At 50.6% G+C, this 18,791-nt stretch overlaps 1 protein-coding gene across 2 annotated transcripts; it reads left to right on the top strand.

Annotated features, from left to right (window-relative positions):
* Positions 1-111: 111 nt before the first annotated feature.
* CCDC15 (coiled-coil domain containing 15) lies at positions 112-18,640 on the top strand. Of its 2 annotated transcripts, XM_014961092.1 has the most exons (11): positions 112-286; positions 2,748-2,897; positions 3,722-3,904; positions 5,158-5,262; positions 10,326-10,490; positions 11,656-11,775; positions 14,013-14,116; positions 16,277-16,456; positions 16,530-16,678; positions 17,332-17,496; positions 17,946-18,640. In XM_014961092.1, exons 1-10 carry the CDS (start codon positions 137-139, stop codon positions 17,451-17,453), a joined length of 1,428 nt encoding a protein of 475 aa, XP_014816578.1. In that variant the 5' UTR covers positions 112-136; the 3' UTR covers positions 17,454-17,496; positions 17,946-18,640. The 2 variants fall into 2 exon arrangements, with proteins under 2 accessions (XP_014816578.1, XP_014816577.1); XM_014961091.1 differs by lacking the exon at positions 17,946-18,640 and having other exon boundaries at positions 17,332-17,689.
* Positions 18,641-18,791: the final 151 nt, after the last annotated feature.

Consider the following 18,791-nt stretch of genomic DNA (forward strand, 5'->3'; position numbering starts at 1 on the left):
GTGAGGGGGTGCAGAGGGGGTGAAGGCATTGGGGGGGTGCCCCTGTGGGTGCAGGTTGGAGTACATGGCGGGTGGGAAGGGAAGGCCATACTCACCTCCTCTGCCCCTTCCCCAGGGCTGGAGCTGCTGTGCCGGAATGCTGCCCCCCCGGGAGAAGGCGGGGGGGTGCCAGGAGAGACCCCCCCGGCAGTGCTGGGGGGTGCTGGCCGAGAGGAACCCCATCGTAGCCCCCGTGGGCGCCTGGGTGGAGAGTGGTCCCGGAGGTCCCCAGGAGAGCCTGGCCTTTGTGAGTGCCTCTGGCTTTTTTGGGGCCAAAAATGAGCTTTTTTTTCCCTTCCCTTGGGATTCAGCCGGGACCGTCGCTCCTAAAAAGAATAATTGATTTTAATAATTTCCTGGTGTGGTTAAAAGCCACCGGCGTGTCCACGTCGCCTGGCATCCCGATTCCTTCAGCCCTGACTCAGGTCCCCTCAAGTGAGCTGGGGGTTTTTTTTAGGAGAAATGCGTTGGTTTTGAACATCAGCGGGGTGGGGAAGGCAGCCTGTGCTCTCATCAGCTCCCCTTGATTGCTTAATTAAGGTTTTATTCTATGTTGCTTTTTTTTTAAAAAAAAAAAATAATTAAATAAGTTGAACATTTCAGGGTCTGGAGCCCATCCCCACTGCGTACCCCGTTAGAAGCACTTAAGAAAATCTTTATTGATGCTTATCTCAGGGATTTCTGCTTTGAGGGTTATTGTAAGAGGACTAAAAGTGCATTAAATAGAAGATGATGAGTTCAGTCCCCTGTAATTAACACCTAAATGTTACAGAAGCTCCTGCCCTTCTGCCGTGATTTATTTCCATATTGTAATTTAAATCCTGAAAGGTTGAGATAATATATGGAAATGAATCATCTCCATATTCTACATAACTTCCATCTCAGGGCTGGGAAACTTCTGGGGGAGCCCGACTGTTTCTTTCTGGCTGCTCGGGGGAGGTGGGGGCGCTCCCCCCCACCATGGGAGCTTCCTGGTGTCAGCGAAGGTGCTGACGGGGGTTGTCTGAGCTTATTTAATCTTTCTCTGAGGAGAAAGACCCAAATCCTGGTGGACACCAGGATGCCCATGAGCATAGCAATGGGCCCTTGTGGCCAAGAAGGCCAAGGGCATCCTGGGGGACATCAAGAAGAGTGTGACCAGCAGGTCAAGAGAGGTCATCCTGCCCCTCTGCTCTGCCCTGGGGAGGCCCCATCTGGAGCACTGGGTCCAGTTCTGGGCTCCCCAGTTCCAGAAGGACAGGGAACTGCTGGAGAGGGTACAGCAGAGGGCTACAGAGATGATGAGGTGATGCCTGGAGCATCTCTCTTACAAGGAGAGGCTGAGGGACTTGGGGCTTTTTAGTCTGAAGAAGAGAAGACTGAGGGGGGATCTGATCAATGCCTATAAATACTTCAAGGGTGGGTGTCAGGAGGATGGGGCCGGTCTTTTTCCAGTGGTGCCCAGCCACAGGACAAGCGGAAACGGGCACAAACTGGAACATAAGAAGTTCCACCTAAACATGAGGAGGAACTTCTTTCTTGTGAGGGTGGCAGAGCCCTGGCAGAGGCTGCCCAGGGAGGGGGTGGAGTCTCCTTCTCTGGAGACATTCAAACCCCACCTGGACATGTTCCTGTGGGACCTGCTCTGGGTGGACCTGCTGTGGCAGGGGGTTGGAGGAGATGATCTCCAGAAGTCCCTTCCAACCCCATGTGATCCTGTGATTCTGTAATACGCTTCTGTACTCCAGCAAATTATATTAAAAATAGATACTTTAGTGCCTCCTGCAGCAGAACTGCGGGTGGAGTGGAGCTGGCAGCGTTTGATGTCGCTCTGGTTTGGTTTCACAGGAACCGGGGCGGATTTCTCCCTCTTCTTCTTGGGTTGGTTGTGCTGACCTTGCTTCGGTGCCGTTAGTGCTCCTGGCAGCCAGCGGGATGTCGTGAGCGTCTCACCCGGCGTTTATGAAGCTGATTTTCACTTGCCCCTTTCCTCCATCCCTTCAGACTGATTTTTTTTTTCTTGCTTTAGGCTCTGGTGCCCTAGAGTGAGGCTCGAACACATCACAGAATCACAGAATGGTTTAGGTTGGGAGGGACCTTAAAGATCATCTCATTGCAGCCCCCTGCCCTGGGCAGGGACACCTCCCACTAGAGCAGTTTGCTCCAAGCCCCATCCAGCCTGGCCTTGAACCCCTCCAGGGATGGGTGGGGCATCCACAACTTCCCTGGGCAACCTGTTCCAGTGTCTCACCACCCTCATAGTAAAACATTTCTTCCTGAGATCTAATCTGAATCTTTTTTCTTCCAATTTAAAACCGTTTCCCCTTGTCCTATCATTACCCTTCCTGGCAAAGAGTCCTTCTCCAGCTCTTCTATAGGATCAGAGGTTGGCCTGTTCCTTTCCCATCTGGGCTTGGAATATTTGAGCATCCTTTCCTGGGAGCAGGAGGAGTTGCAGTATGAGGCTGCCTTTTTTCCTTTCAGTGTGTTGCAGAGGTGTGTATCTGGCTAGGTAGACTCAATCCAAGCTCATAATAATTAATTATACACTGTCCAAGCTGTCACTGCCCAGATTTTGAAATCAAACATTGTGAAGTTGGCTCTGGGTGCCACTTGGCCTGGCTCCTGCAGGTGTGCGATGGGGAGGTGGAATCCAACCCGCCGCCATGCAGCAAAACTTGATCCACGTGGCAAAACTCGATATAAAACTGGTCTTTTGCCCCTTGCAGGCAGCAGCCTTCCAGGTGGAGGAGGAGCTGAAGGAGAAGCAGCAGGAGAAGGCAGCCAGCCTGAGGCGCTTCCAGGGGGAGGTGAAGCAGCGAGTGAACCGGCAGGTCGGGATGCGACGGAAGCAGCAGCTGGAGAAGTCCTGCGAAGCGGTGAGCAGACTTCTGGAACAGAGTAAATCAGGGAAAAAAACCCCACTAGACCTCAAGTCAAGGGGTTAATAAGAAAAAATGAGGAAACTCGTAGTCACGACAGACCCCGTGACCGCAAATGGCGTCCTCTCCACCAGGTCAGCGTGGCTCGTTCTGGAGCTGAAGGTGCTTTTATAAGCCCTTTGCCTCCCTACAGAAGGGTCGCTGGCTCTCTGGGGCAGCAGAAGAGAGTCCCGATGCCCTGTGCAGAATTGCCCAGAGTTAAAAAATAGCCAGGCCAGAGCTGTGAATGATGTGGACGCCTCCTGGTCAAAATTTAAACATATCAGCTTGCTTCTGCTCTCCCTTTTCCAGGGGAAATAGTTCGTAAGCAACACTTCCACGCTCTCTCCACATTCCCAGTTCCCCCGTGGGCTTGTTTTAGGTTATCCCGTGAATATATTTAATCCTTTCTGCTTTTAAACAACTGCCAGGGATGCTTGCCAGAAGCTCACTGCGGAGCAAGGAAGGAATGCACGGAAATGTCAACAGTTTTGGCCACCCCTGGGGTGTTTGGGCTCTTTCCAGGGCTGGGGAGGCAATGGTTGAGTGGGGATGTCCTCGCCTAACTCTGCCAGCGCCACTCCGGGCTGAAAGCCTGCAAATGCCTTCACCCCATGATGGCTCTTCGTGCCCCCTCTCAGCATGGAGAGCAGAAATGACCGTACCCAAAAAATGCCACCAAATAGAGCTAGCAGCTCCCGGGCAGCACGAGTGATGTCCTGCTGGATGATGATTAGAGATTTACGTGCAGCTTTTTAACCTGGGGCTCTGTGTGGTGGCAGGTTGAGAGGGAGAGCTGCCTGGCCGTGAGGTGCTGGGACTCGGCGCTGCGTCTGACCCCCAAGAAGAGCACGTCCCTGTTCTGCAGCCGTCCCGCGCCTGCCATCCGCTGTCCCAGCGCACCCACCGCCCCGGCACCGCGCCAGGGGGGGCACAGTGAGCCCTTCCAGCAGCAAGCCAACACGGTGAGTCCTTCCCCTCCTGTGGTTTTTCCTCAAGATGCTGTTTACTTGTGGTTTGAAGGGCAGGACAGGGCAATATTTATCTTTCTACCCTCTATTGCAACACATCCCTAGTTATTTTTTTTATATACAGAATGAAACACTGACTCGTGTTTTCACTCTGGTTGTTGTACTCCTCCATATCCCTTACGGGAGCCTCAAAACTGCCCTCCTGGAGGATGCTGTGGTTAAACTTGCCCTTCTGCTTGTAGATCCGGGGGGTTTTTCCCTCTGCAGGCAAGGGCTTGCTGCTGGGCTGGCATGTCGTGCTGGAGAGGCAGCACTAGGTGGTGCCACCTCATTGCAGCTTCTCTCCTGCAGCCCGGGAGCGTGGGATCACCAAATCTTAGAGAAACTGCCCTAAGGGACTGTTTTAAGGTATTTTTTAATAGTGGTGCTTACACAGAATCACAGAATCATCTAGGCTGGAAGAGACCCTGGGGATCATCGAGTCCAACCATCTACCCTACTCTACAAAGTCCTCCCCTACACTATATCCCTCAGAACCCCATCTAAACATCCCTTAAACACATCCAGGGATGGTGACTCAACCCCCTCCCTGGGCAGCCTATTCCAATGCCTGACCACTCTCTCTGTGAAAAATTCCTTCCTAATGTTCAGTCTAAACCTACCCTGGCACAACTTGAAGTCATTACCCCTTGTCCTATCATCTGTGACTTGGGAGAAGAGACCAACCCCCTCCTCTCTACACCCTCCTTTCAGGTAGTTGTAGAGAGCGATAAGGTCTCCCCTCAGTCTCCTCTTCCCCAGACTGAGCAACCCCAGCTCCCTCAGCCTCTCCTCATAAGACTTACTACACTGCAGGTGGCATTTTAGGAAGTGTGTTTGCCCAGGGGCTGGGGTTATTCCAGGTGAAGCACCGCTTCCCCTGGGCCAGGGAATCCCTCCCGGCTGGACACTGAGGATCTGGGACTTGTGGCATCTCAGTGGGGTGATTTGGGAGCAGATAGGGTGTCACCGAGATCTCCACCGTGCACAGATCAGGACTTTGGGGCAGCTCTGAAAGACACCTTGGGTTGCAGGTTACCTTATACCGATTTGTGAACCTAAGTGTGTTGAGTCTCTTGATTAAAGGCCCTTGGTTGGAGCAGGATACATTAGGAGATCTCTTCTGTGCAGCTAAACTCCTTGGTGTAGCCCTCACAGAAAGAAGCTAGTGATCTCTTGTTTTTTCTTGTCTTCCCTCACCACGGCAGCTCAACAGAACCATGAAGCAAGTCCGGCGCAGGCTGGCATCCTGCAGGACCCTGCCCCAAGGAGCGGGTGCCCCCGAGCTCCCCGGTGGCATCTGGAGGCGAGAGGTGAGCGAGGGCTGCCTGGGGTTGGGGTGAGAGGAATCATCTTGCAAACCCTTGAAGGTCTGGCTCTCATTAGCGAATCCAAAGTGTAGTTCAGCGAGTTTCGCCAGCAGAAGTGAAAAAACCAGGGCTTTTGTGACCCACCTGATGATTAACCCCCAGAATTTGGTGGCCAGAGTGCTCTGTCCCTCTGTTCTTGCTGCCTTTAAGAGAAGGCAGGAGGATAAAGTGGGTGAAAACCTCTCTGTTTGCAGAGACTAATGGGAGATAAACTAGGACACAGGAATTCAAAAAAGATTTTTTTTTTTTAAAGGCTGAGATTGTGATCTGGGTGTCTGGGAGGAACATGATGATCAGCCCTCCCCTCATGTGCCTTTTATTTCTTCAACAAACCTCAACAACTCTTTCCTTTGCATCAATCCCTTGTTTTGTGTGTGTGGCAAAGATAGGGAGAGTTTTCCTCGCCTAGGGCTGACTAACAGAGAATTGTCAGCATCCATCTGCTTTCCTCGAAGCAGTGCACTTTAAGGAGGTCAGTCCCCAGTGCCTCACCTTTTGTTCTGTTGAATTTCATCCTGCTTTTGTCACTCCAGTTGTGAAGAGCAGCTTTGTGTCGCCGCTATTATCCTGCTTTCCGTGCCAAGACCTTGCTTGAACTGACGTACTTTGTCTATCTGTCCTGGAGAGCACCAGCACCAACCCAACCCCGCGTTTTGTCTTGCTGCCTCCTCTGCAGCCAGTTTCCTGCCCATCTTGCAATTCTTCATTCCCATCTCTTTCTGGGGTTCATCAAAGGTGAAGTAGATCTTGGCTGGCTGTTACCTAGAAAATATCTTTTATAGAAGGGCTGCTCCTGCTCTCTGTGTACTGTTGGATTTCTGAATTTCACTGAGTTTTTTAGAGTTGGAAGGGACCATAGAGATCATCTAGTCCAACTCCCCTGCTGAAGCAGGATTGCCTAGAGCTTGTCAGAGCATGTTACTCAGGACGGCATCCAGGCGGGTCTTGAAAATCTCCTAAGAAGGGGACTCCACAACCTCCCTGGGCAGCCTGTTCCAGGGCTCTGGCACCCTCACTGTGAAGAAGTTTCTCCTCCTATTTGAGTGGAACCTCTTCTGTTCCAACTTGTGCCCGTTGCCCCTCGTCCTCTCACTGGGAACCACTGAAAAGAGTCTGGCTCCCTCCTCCTTCAACCCACCCTTGAGATACTTGTCAGCATTGATAAGGTCTCCCCTCAGCCTTCTCTTCTCCAGACTAAAGAGTCCCAGCTCTCTCAGTCTTTCTTCATAAGGGAGATGCTCCAATCCTTGAATCATCTTTGTTGAAGGAAGTCAGCTTCACGAACCAGAGTTGTGGAAACAGTACAATTATGCCTTTGAAAAACCTCGTTAGCTGTTTCGGACACTAAACCTACCTTCATTGTAAGTCTTCAGTGCGTTCAGACTGCTCAGCAAGATGGGAGTGATTCATTACTTGGCCTTCATTACTAAAGCCTCACATTAATAATACAGTGTCTGCACACAAGCTGGAGGGTGACAGAAGATGGCAAGAGGGATGCGTGGGAGTCCCGTGGCGAGTCATCTGGAGCAGGGAGAAGGCAGCTGGGGGTATCGGGGCCATCCACCCACCTCAGCCCTGCTGCAACCACAGTTAATCCATGCTCTCTTCACACCTGTGGCAAGGAGGATTTAAAGGCTTCCCTAGGCCGTTTATTCCAGGAGGAATATATTGATTTATTGCACAACTCCATTTTATTACTCCAAGAGAGGGGAAAAAAAAAAAAAAAAAAAAAGCTCTGCTATTAATCAGAATCTTTCTTGCTGTGTGAAGGTTTGCCATGTTCACACCAGGCAGGACAGCAGCTCGTTCCCTTCTCTTCAGATGCAAAAGGCTGATTCAACCGCCCTGGCAATTGCTGCCTGTCCTGGTTAGAGTGACACCACAGGACTAATTTATCTTCTAATGCATGGGAAAACTGCACTTTTAGAAGACTCCAGTGTCTGAATTAATGAAAATAGTTGCTTTATAGCCAGCTACGGGATGTGGGAATTCAGGGTCTTGGTGATTTTGAGCCTTGCCAGGTGTGGGGACAAGGAGGAGTGAGACTGGGGCACTTGACCCAGGCTGCCACAGGATTATTCCATACCATGAACGTCACGTTATATATAAATTAAGAAGTTTACTGCATAGTGCTCTCTCTTTGCCTTGATGGCTGCACCCCTGAGAACTCCTTGTCCTGGTGCCGGAGCCCTGAGCCCTTCCCTTCCTCCCGAAGCCACCAGCAGGGTCATCGGGTGACAGATGGTCTAATCATTCTAAGTATTCTATCAATTGTCTAATTGACAGTAAATTGTTATGGGTTTCTCAAACCATAACACTGCCCCAGTGCACTGCCTTGCCCTTTACGTTTGTCCTTGCTGCATTTCCTTGTACGGTCCATTCCAGCTGATTTATTCGGTTTGAACCCAAGCTTTTTTAGCTTGTGCTCAAATACTTCTGCAACTTCAAGTTGCTTGGTGGGGTTGGCAAATGTCATCAAGATGCTGCTTACTTCCATCATCCAGGCTGATAATGAAATTATCAAGCAGAGCCCCCCAAGTTCTTACTCTGTTTTTGTGCCATGAACTCCTGAGACCGAATTTGGGTAGTGTTTTTAATCAGCCCCATAGAATAGTTTCATCTAACAGGTATGTCTTTCCACAAGTGTTGAATTAGGCCATGTCAAAAGCTAAGCTCAAATCGAGGTATCTTCTGCTGTGCTTTGCCTGAGGCCTCTTTCTTCTGTTGCAGGAGAAGTTCAAACCAGCTAGACATGACTTGGTCTTGACAAATTTATGCTGATTGCTGCTTATCTTGTTCTCTGGCATCTTACAGGCAGTTGGCAAGGTGATTTCCTCTTGTTTTTTTCCAAAAGTCAGGCAGTTAAACTCTTGGGGCAGATATCTTCTCTTTTGTATTTACTTTTGCCCTCTTTTATTCAAAGTTAGGTACTTCTAACTTAGGTCATGCCTTTTTCTGATAATCTGGACCTCCATAGATGTGGGGAAAAGGGAGGCTGTTAGTAGCTTCTGTGCCACTCCTGGCGGTAACGCAGGGCAGGTCCTGCCTGCTTAAAAACCTCGGCATCTAGCAATAATCTTGACTTTTTCTTTCCCACTTCTTGCTGGTGCTGTGGGCTCAGAGCGAGCGTTTGGCTGAACGCCAATGCCCAGAAGCATAAAACCCGTGGTTCGTGGTGTCCTCTGACGGCTGTCCTTCTTGAGTAGCGAGGCCTTTTGTCTCTCTTCCCAAAGCCTGACTTGTAACCTTCGTCTCTCGTGTTTTACTTGCAGCTTTGGCCTTTCTGGCACTTGTTTTGTTTTCTTGTCCCCGTGCGTTTGTGTTGTCTCCTGCGTGATTCCTTTGGCAGTCTGAGCCATGCTTTGCTTCCCCCATGCTCACGTGGATTGCGGGTGCAAGACCAGCTTGGGATTTAGCCAGGCTTGTCTCACCCTGTGCTTCTTGTCTTCCCTCTCCAGCAGGGCAGTTTGCATTTGCTCAGTTTAAAGGAACCGTTGCTTCTCCTTCAGTCCAGTTTTCTGCATTTTTCTTATATTTTTTTTCCTTCTTCCCTCCCAAAAGTTGCGTTCCCTGCAATCAATAATAATCTACGTTCCCACAATTGTTGCTTTTCCTCTCCCCACAGATTTCTTTTCAGGTCAAAAACATCCAAAGAGTTTCTTTCCTGCTTTCCCAAACAGATACCCAGATGGTAATTGCGTGGAAATGACCTGTCTGGTGTTTCAGATGATCCTGTTCTCCAAGTCTTCAGCCGCTCTGCCTTCAGGGCTTGGTGGACTGCTGGAGGTCCCCAGTGGGGACAGCACCCACATTCTTTCCCCTGGTTGATCATTCCTCAAAGTTGGGTGGTGTTTTCTTCTACAGTTTCATATCCTTCTGCCTTTCAGAGCATCCTTACAAAGCAATAACCGTTACTCTCTTCTCCCTTGTCCTCACCAAAGCAGCTTTTCTGTGTTGTGCCTCTGTCATAACAGGGTTGATGGAGTAATTCCTATGCCTATCAAATAATTCCATGTTCAGACTAACTCTGGGCAGCCCTCCAACCTTCCTCCATAGCAGCAGAGGCATCTCAAGGCATCCCTGGCCTGTTGATCCATCCTCTCCCTCTGCCAGCAGCCCTGCTTTTCCCTTCCCAGTGTGCTAAAGGGATGGCAAGGCAGGAAGAGGAAGAAAAAAAAATCCTGGCTCCGATCTTGCTTCTGGCATTTGGATTTTTTTTAGTTTGTAGGAAACAATCTGCTGCCTCTCAAAATATTGTTAATTGCCACCGGGGAGCCTGCCCACTTACCATCTGAAGGAGTACGCTACGTACTTGAATGTCACTCCAGAGATCCCACCACCCCCCAAGCTCCTTGCAGTTGCGAAACAGTGCCTGGAGAGGTCTTCTCCTTGCCATTCCTTCGCCCCCCGCACATCTGTCCCTCTAGTCCTGCAGTTGGTGAGAACTTTGTCGTGAGTTACCCTGTGAAATTCAGATTTTCTGGCTCTGGTGCCCTAGAGTGAGGCTTGAACACATCACAGAATCACAGAATGGTTTAGGTTGGGAGGGACCTTAAAGATCATCTTATTGCAGCCCCCTGCCCTGGGCAGGGACACCTCCCACTAGACCAGGTTGCTCCAAGCCCCCTCCAACCTCGGCCTTGAACCCCTCCAGGGATGGGGCAGCCACAGCTTCTCTGGGCAACCTGGGCCAGGCTCTCACCACCCTCAGGGTAAAGAATTTCTTCCCCAGATCTCATCTCAATCTCCCCTCTTTCAGTTTGAAGCCATTACCCCTTGTCCTATCATGACATGTCCTTGTGAAAAGCCCCTCTCCAGCTTTCTTTAGGTGTCCTCAGATACTGGCCATTGTGTTGCTGCTCACTAGATCTCAGCTGACTCTACAGAACAAGTGCCCTTGGGTCAAAACTACCTCTTACCTGTGCATGAGGATGTTGACTTTGCCCCTGGCACCAAAGTGGCCACGTTTGAATTCCATATTTACACCTGTCTTCTCCCTTCTCCAGAAACCAGAATCTTGCAAGACGGCCACGGTGCCTGCAGAAGATGAGAGTGAGGAACTGCTTCTAGCAGGACATCATGATCTTCCAGCTGAGCTGCAAGACCAAGGGATGGCCCCGCACCCGGCACAGCAAGATGATGACTTCTACATCAAAATCAAATTTGAAAAAGTAAGATTTATACGGGGCTGGGCCAGTTGGTCCTAAGAGGTTCCAATTGTTTGATTTTGGGTTTATTTTGGCAGTTGGTGAGGCTGCTGTTGTAGAAGAGCAGTTGCTCCTTCAGGCTTGGTTAACTCTGAAGCCTACTGTCGTTGAAACAGCCTGGAGAAGCAGTGTCAGAGCTAAGCAAGATTGGCTGCTTCTGTTTTGCTGCTTTCATCTTACAGCTGTGGCTTCAAAAGGGGCTTTATTTGTCCCTCCCGCGTGATGCCAGTTGGCTGGAGCTCAGCGGAAGCCTGAAACGGAGCGTGCAATCGCATCATCCACTTAACTGAGCTCCAAACTTCTGCCAGCAGGACCTGCAGCTGTCTCTGCTCCGGCTGCCCTGCAGAGTGATGCATCAAACAAGCCCCAAACCTCCTAGAAAACTTGAAAAAGAAAGTTCTGCATCAGAGGAACAAGGTGGCTCTTGATTCCTGTGTCTCCGGGCTGGCGAAACACCTCCCTTAAAAGGCAGCAGGAATGTGTCTGCTTGTGAGGACTGAGTTAATGTATTTATCGATTCCTCTTTTGTTTTCAGGCAGGCTTTCATTAAGAGGTGTGGAAATGTGTTGTCCTGATTACCTGGAGTAGTTAGCGAATACTTTATGGCTGTAGCCTTACCGGGTGATGGCTCCAGCTAGGAGCAGAAATACTGGCTTAGCAAATACCAAGTTGGGGAAGGAAGCTGAGGTTTTGGGGAGGTGTTGGTTGTTGAATTCCCCTGACCCTCAAGTTATTTTTATTATTGTTATTTTCCTTGTGCTTCACAAAGTTCCTAATGGAAGTTTGGGAAAGGGAGATGTGAACCATATTCAAACTAAACCACAAACCTCCTCCAAGGATTTCTTTTGGTCAAGCTTTGGTGCTCAGCCTCCTCTGTGGAGATGTCGCACGTGTCTCTCCTGTCTGGTGACAGGAAGGAGAAGCCAACCTGTACCCCAAAAAAAAAGCACAGCTTGTAGGTGGCTTATCCCACTGAGGACTGTGGGGATATTGCATGGAGCACTCACCTCCAGCAAGGAGCATTTTGCTGAAGATGAGAAATTTGACAAAGAAGATGCAAAATTTGACCATGGAGATGCGAAATTTGACCATGAAGATGCTGATGCTGCTGTCTTACATTCTCTTCCAGTTCTGTGATGGATCGGTGAAGGACTCGAGCTTATCCGAACCTCCCCAGAGGCTGCATACCCATCATCAAGCTCCCATTGTTCTCTGGGCTGGTGTAGACCAAGAGGAAACCAAGAAACAGGTTTGTCTGCTGGAGCCAAGTCCTCGTTTTTTCATTTTCAGTTTTGGTACTGAAAGGTATTGAGTGTGGGGGATGCTGCTGCCTCAGATAAGAAGCCTCAAGAGGAGCCGTAGTGTATAAAGCATGAGTTCCTCAGAGTTGATGATGTCTCAGCCCTTGGGTTCTCTTTTTAAGGTCCATCATGACAGTACACACAACCATTACGTGCTCCTCCTGCAAAATCTGGGATCCAGATAACGCTGGAGGAGAAACGGGCTTCGTTCATTTTGCTTGGCAAAACAAAGCTGTCGCTTTCTGTAGTTGCACGGAGAGAGAGAAGCTGCCAAAAATGCTTTAAAAAAAAAAAAAAAAGAAAAAAAGAACAAACCCCACTTTTATCTTGTTTGGGATAGAAGGGTTTCCACCATATCAGCACCTCACAGGCATCGAGGTGGTGGCACAGGCTGCAGGCCTGGTGCTGAGTGTCTGATTTAACAGTGAGGACTCACCAGCCTGTGTCCAGGCTGACGCTAATCCAGGCGATGCAAAGAGCTGATGTTTCTCTTGGATGCCTAAAGGAAGGGACTTCTATTTTCCTGCCTCCTACTGATGTGAAGAGGAACACTTCCCTCTTTTGTCGGCTTGCTTGCAGCCTAAAACTCGAAAGGGCTTGGAGAGAATTGCATTTTCCAACAAGCTGACCCCAAAGCCAGTTGTGGTTTCTAGACGATGTGACAGCAGCTGGGGCTCATCACACTGCTCCTTCCCCCAGCGCTTCCCTCTGCTCCTTGCTTTTTATCTCCTTGGCTCTGATCCACCCTGAGATAACTGGTTTTGCAGCACTTTCTTCCTCGTAGGTTTTTTCCGTCCAGCTGTCAGCCTGGTGATCTCCTGCTCCATTATCTCCAACTATGTGGGATGCGTTCTTCTGGGTGAGAGGGACGAGCTCACCCCAAAACTCATGGTGTTGATGAGGAAAAGTCCACGCCCTGTACTTCCTGGCATCGTGGAGATCACACTAGCTGTGTACCCATGTGGGTGGGAGGACTTTTGGTATGAGCTTCGACCAGGAGGTTTCCCTGCCCTTGCTGCATCCCTGCAGTTAAGCCGAAGCCCAGACATGAAACCTCTTTGTGCTTGGTGGGTACAGTGGTTGTTCCCTGCAGGGCTCTTGGGTTTAGCTCAGCAACAAGTTCGCAGAGTCACAGAATGGCAGGGGTGGGAAGGGACCTCTGGAGATCATCTCCTCCAACCCCCTGCCTAAGCCAGAGCAGGTTGGACAGGATCACGCACAGGTGGGGTTTGAATGTCTCCAGAGAAGGACACCCCACACCCTCTCTGGGCAGCCTCTTCCAGGGCTCTGCCACCCTCACAGGAAAGAACTTCTTCCTCGTGTTGAGATGGAATTTCCCATGTTGCCTGGAATTTCCCGTGTTGAGAAGGAATTTCCCGTGTTGCCATGGTGCCCGTTGCCCCTTGTCCTGTCACCGGGCACCACCGAGAAGGGTCTGGCCCCATCCTCTTGCACCCACCCTTTAGCTACTGCTCAGCATCGATGAGTCCCCTCTCAGTCTGCTCTTCTCCAGCTGAACAGCCCCAGGTCCCTCAGCCTTTCCTCAGCAGAGAGATGCTCCAGGCCCCTCATCATCTTTGTAGCTTCCGCTGGACTCTCTCCAGCAGTTCCCCTGTCCTTCTTGAACTGGGGAGCCCAGAACTGGTCCCAGTGCTCCAGACAGAGCTTCCCCAGGGCAGAGCAGAGGGGGAGGATGACCTCCCTCCACCTGCTGATCATGCTCTTCTGAATGCAGAGTTTGCCACCTTTGTGGTTCTCCTGTGTGCAGTGGGTCCAGCTTGGAGTTGTACCTTCATTATCTTTTTGGAGATACTGGCTTCCAGTGAACCTCAGAGTCCCCAAGTGGATCAAAATTCTCATCCTTGTAGTGGGTTGAAGTGGGAACCAGCTCTTTTACTCCCAGGAAAGTGAGAGTTTAGGAATTTTTCAGCTGACAGAGATGCTGCCCATAGGAAGGTTCAGCGAGGGATGCTGGTACCAAGACATGTCTTGGGCCTCCTCTCCTGGGTGTCTATCTGGCTTCTCAGTCCTGGGACATGTCCACAAGGAGATGTTTGAAGATCTCTTGGGGAAGGAGGGAGGTTTCTCTCCTGATAGACATGCACTGCAGAAATCGGCCGAGCGCCAGTATCACCCAACGTTGATCCCAGATGTCCCTTCTCAAAGGGACACCTCTTTCCTGCAGCATCAGACCCAGTACCTGAGGAACAGGCGCCTCTTCATGAACATCGAGCGGGAGCAAGTGAAGGAACAGCTCAGGCGGAGAGAGAGGCAGAAGAGAATCACCGAGTGAGTACACGTGGGTGAGAGCCAGCCTCTCGGTGTCACTGCCTTGGTCGCAGACAGGGACGAAGGAGGTGACACCTAAGGTTAGGAAGGTCTCGTGAGCTTGTCTGGTGGGACCCAGGTGCCTGTGGTTTGCACAGCACTTCTGTAGCCCAAAGGCTTTGAGAATAGTGTCCTGCTTGATGTGAAAACCACAGGGGTACTTTGAAAGAAGGCCCATGATGTGAGTGCCAGTTGCAAAGCCTGACTTTTCTCCTGAGTTCATCTTAGTGCCCAATCTGTTAACCCGGGGGTGGGATTCACTTCTCCGACCCTCCAAGAGAGACCCTTGGGGCAGGTCAAGTCCTTCAGAGTTGCCCAGAGCTTCTCTGCCTGCTTCTGGATAGGAGCTGGGAACCGAAACGTGTGGCTGGGAGAGTCACAGCTCCCCAAACACATGACTCTTGGGGAGCTGATCCCCAGACCCTGTGCTACAGTCCTTGTTCAGAAACTCTGGCCTGAGGTCACATCATTGTTGTTAAACTGAGCTTATCTCTGTGGGTTTTATCATCAGACCCTTCACCTTCCAAGCTATAAACGTTATATAAATGTAATAAAAAGATTTCCTAGGATTTGGTCCAGAGTTGAAAACTTGGTATCTGTGTACAAGTGTCAGTGCTTGTTTGGGTGGTTTAGTCATCATCTCCCTTTAAGGGGTTTCTTGAGGAGGAGCCCTGCAAATTCCCACCAAAATAGGAAAGAGACTCTAGATTTATTGTTTTTGTCTTTGGCTTGCTCTAAAATAAAACGGGGCTTTGACCCTCTGGGTCTCTAAGTGGCTTTGCACCGGGCAGGCTTTGTGGGAGCAGGACAGGCACCTGAGGGCAGGATTTTCATGGTCTTTTCTTGCCAGTCTAAAGAGAGGTTCCCCCAGCCACATTCCTGGCGTTTAAATTGGCACTCGGGAGCTTCGAAGACCTTTTCCAGCCCTGCAAGTGCTGGCGAGGCACCAGGGACTTGCTAGTTTAGTGTCGTATCTTTTTATTACTTTTTTTTTCCCCCGGTTGCTGGAGCTGCAAGCTGCTTGGGGCTTATGAGGAAAAGAGCTGGTTTTGTAATTACTTGGTGTAAAGCCTTAAGTTGGCCTTGGCCTTAGTTTCTATAGTAGAAGATTTATGGTGGGGTAGTTAAGGCTCTATTACCACCTCATCTGAAAAACATTTTGGAGTTTATAACTCGACTAGAGAAGTTTGGCTTCAGCACTTTCCTTCTTGATGGAAAGATCTGACACCCCCCGAATGGAGTAACATCCGAAATGTCTCCTTCGATTACGCTTTCTCCCTCTGGCTTCTACCCAGACTAGAGGTTCTTTTGAATGCCTTTTGGCAGCCATCGGCCTGGACCGTGTTATTGCATTTGGTGCTCCTCAGCGGGAATAAAATGGCAGATGCTTCAATTTTATAGTCTTTGTGCTTCGTAATTACTGCTCGTCAAGGGAACGTGCTTCGCCTTTGGCGTGAGACGGACAACCCAAATTCCACTGGAAGGGCTGGAGAGCCATGTAGGTGCGAGGGAGACTGAGGAAATAGAGGAAGATTTGGTTAAAAATGCCTCGTAAAGCTTATTTTGGAGTAGGCATGGGATCCTTGGAGCTTCTCTGCTGTACCCAGCACCCTTCCATAGCTCTGTTTTGCTCCTCATCCTGGAAGCTGCAAGGCCAGGGTAGGATCCAAGCTGCCCCATCATCTGAAGAAATCAGAAGTGGGGAAGGGAACCTGTAGGTCCTTCCTGGTAGATATCAAAGGGACTGGGCACTGCGCTTGGTTTTGGGAGGCCAGAAGAGCAGCTCTTTTGGGGAACTGCAGGTGACACTGCTGGAATGGGGGAGATGAGCTGGAAGGAGAAGTCCAGGATGGTGGGAAAGCTGGCAGGCAGGAGGAGGTCAAAGGAAGGAGAGCATTCATAGGCTGGTAGTTCCATAGGGGGGAAAGAAAAGAGGCTCATAAAGCATTTTTGACCACTTTAAGGCTGTTAGAAAGTCAGTGCTGCAATTAGCAGTTACTTTCACCTGCCACAGGCAGCAGGAGCATCCTGAGCCACTTGCCCCAGTTGTAAACCAGGGTCTGGTGGGGAATGGAGGTTGGGATGGGGAAGCTCTTTCTCTAAGCATGTGTGTGCCTGCAGGATTAAGAGCAAGAAGGAGAAGCAGCGCCGGGCGGAAGAGCGGAGGATGCAGGAGGAGGCTGAGCAGCAAGAACTCCCCCTGGGAGAGGAGACCTGCAGATCCCTGGCTCAGCTTAAACTGGAGGAGAGGAGAGTGAGGAAGGTTGAGGATAAACCCCAACGAAATAAGGAGCAGGCGAGGTACAGCCGGGTCCTCTCTCCTCGTGTAGAGCCCAAGTGGGTGTTACTGGCAGAGATATTTTCTCCCTTGCAGGTACATCGATGCCCTGAGAGCCCAGATGAGGGAGAAGATAAAACTGTATAACATTGACTTGCCCCCGCTGTGTTCCTGTGGGTCTGATTTCTGGGATTCCCACCCGGATACCTGTGCCAACAACTGTGTCTTCTACAAAAACCCCAAAGGTAGGGGCTCCTGCTTCTGCAGAGGAGGTGCCTGGACCTGCAGCCCTCATTATCCTGGGAGAAATCAAACCTAGCAGCACCTTTCCGTGGTCCTGGGCTGTAGAGATGCTCCTACAAATATGCTCTGGAAAAGACAAGGTCTGCTGCTTGTTTCTAACTCAGCCTCTTCCTCTGTTCCTTCAAGGAGCTTAGTGGCATCCCCAGCCTTTCTAAGGTGTTAAATAAGGCTGCAGTCACGCAGATGGCACTGGGAGGCGGGGGAGCTGTAAAGAAAACGCTGCCCAATAGGCACAGAAAACCTCTTTGCCTTAAACACTGAATATCCTGCTGGGAGGAGGCAAGAAGGTGGTGGAAATTGTCTTAGGTGACAGAGTGCTCTGATCTCTGGAAAAATACCTGGCTGAGAAACTAGGATTTGTCTTCTAGGGGAGAAAAAAAAATAGAGACATTGGGGTTCTATAAAAATCTTTGGCTTTGCTGCTTTGGCTTTTCTGGCTTCGTACTCAGGAATGTGTGGAAAACTACAAGCCTGTCCATTTATCTTAAAAGCCGGTTCTTCTCTCTGTGTTTGCTGGTAAAAGGCTGAAGCTGAGTCCAGTTTCGGGCTGGAAGTGAAACTCATGTCCCTTCACACTTGCTCTGTGTCCCCTCAGCCTACAGCCAGGCGCTGCAGTCCGTCCTCTCCTCCTGCGTCCCCGTGGACAGGAGCCCCTTGGTGCTGCCGTCGCTCCGGGACCTGGCCGTGCTCTTTGCTTGCTCGGGGAAGCGGCTGTGAGGAGGGCAGCCGCCCGTTCCCCAGCCCCTCCTGTGTCTCAGGTGTAAGTAGAGAGCAGGGTTGTACCCTCCTTCCCTCTCCTCCTCCCAGGGCTCAGCCTGGAGCTGCTCCTCTCCCCTTCTGCTCTGTGCCTGGCGACGACAGTCGGTGCAGAGGAGCCTGTTGCTCCGCACGGCTGGTTTTTAGACAGAACCTAGAATTTTGGCATCTGGCTGCAGAATAAATTGTTCTCCGGGGTTGTTTGTCTCAGCGGGAGTGGAGTTAATATCTCTTGGGGTCGAAAACCCTCCTGGTTTTGAACCTTTTCCTTCCCACTCCCTTCGCTCCATTTGCCCCTCGGGTCACACTACAGGTATTTATTGCTCCTTCACTTTCTTCCTGGTGAGGACCTCTCCTCTAGTAACATCCACCCCGCTCCCTACCCAACTTCTCTCTATTTCGCTCCAGAAAGGAGCTTTCTCCTAGGAAAAAAAATCTGTATTTCATCTCCAGGTGAATGAATCCTTCCTGGCAAGACCGTTTTTCCCAAGATGCTACCCAAGTGCAGGGATGCAGCTTTTCCACCCCCAATTTAAAATCCACAAATCAATCTCTCCCCTGGAAAAACGACAGTGGTGGCGTAACGTGCTCCCGGATGGAGGTTGCACCATGACCTGCCATTAATATTTACTGCTTGCCCCCTGCCCTCCCCCCACCTCTCCAATATTAACCCCGGCAGGAAGGACGGGTGCCCAAGCGTGCCACATGCTCTTTTTTTTTACCCTGTCACCATCCCAAGCCACCTCGGTCCAGAGGTAGCAGGGAGGCGCTGAGCGGTGGCTGGGGATGCTCCTCCGGTCCCCGTTCCCCCTGGAGAATCATTCACGGGGTGATTCGTGGTGGCCAAGTGCTATTTATTAACCACTGTTTGCGTCAGGGGAAGGCGCTGCCCACCTAATCAGGGGTGTTGAGGTGGATTTGTAAAGGGCAGGATCCGGCCCGGGAGCTTTTTGCATGAGCCAAGGCCAGGGAAGCAAAGGGCTAAAGCTGCAAATGTGGCTTTTTTTTTTTGAGTGATTTGAGGGCAGTTGAGGACAAGTGTTTCCTTGGCGGGTCCCCAAGCACTTGCTGGCACCCTCGGGACACCAGTTTTCACTGTGGAGTGGCCCCCAAAGGGCCGTGGGCTGGGTTAGGGCTTAATTCAAAGGAATGATGGTTAAATAAAGTAATTGCTGCTCCTCCACTTCATCATCTACCCATTTTAGATGCCCCTTTTGGAATCCTTTGAGAGCAGGGAGATTTATCCCAGTGGGGGGGGAGGGGGTCCTTCTTCACTGCCTGGTTAGAAGTCCCAAAACC

This window comes from Calidris pugnax, unplaced genomic scaffold (assembly GCF_001431845.1).
Source record: "Calidris pugnax isolate Ruff unplaced genomic scaffold, ASM143184v1 scaffold269, whole genome shotgun sequence".
NCBI classification, from domain to species: Eukaryota; Metazoa; Chordata; class Aves; order Charadriiformes; family Scolopacidae; genus Calidris; species Calidris pugnax.

Coding starts and splice junctions, on each gene's coding strand:
- CCDC15 (XM_014961092.1), top strand. CDS start 137: ATGCTGCCCCCCCGGGAGAAGGCGGGGGGGTGCCAGGAGAGACCCCCC. Junction 2,898..3,721: donor TGGAGAAGTCCTGCGAAGCG/GTGAGCAGACTT, acceptor GTGTGGTGGCAG/GTTGAGAGGGAGAGCTGCCT. Junction 3,905..5,157: donor TCCAGCAGCAAGCCAACACG/GTGAGTCCTTCC, acceptor TCACCACGGCAG/CTCAACAGAACCATGAAGCA.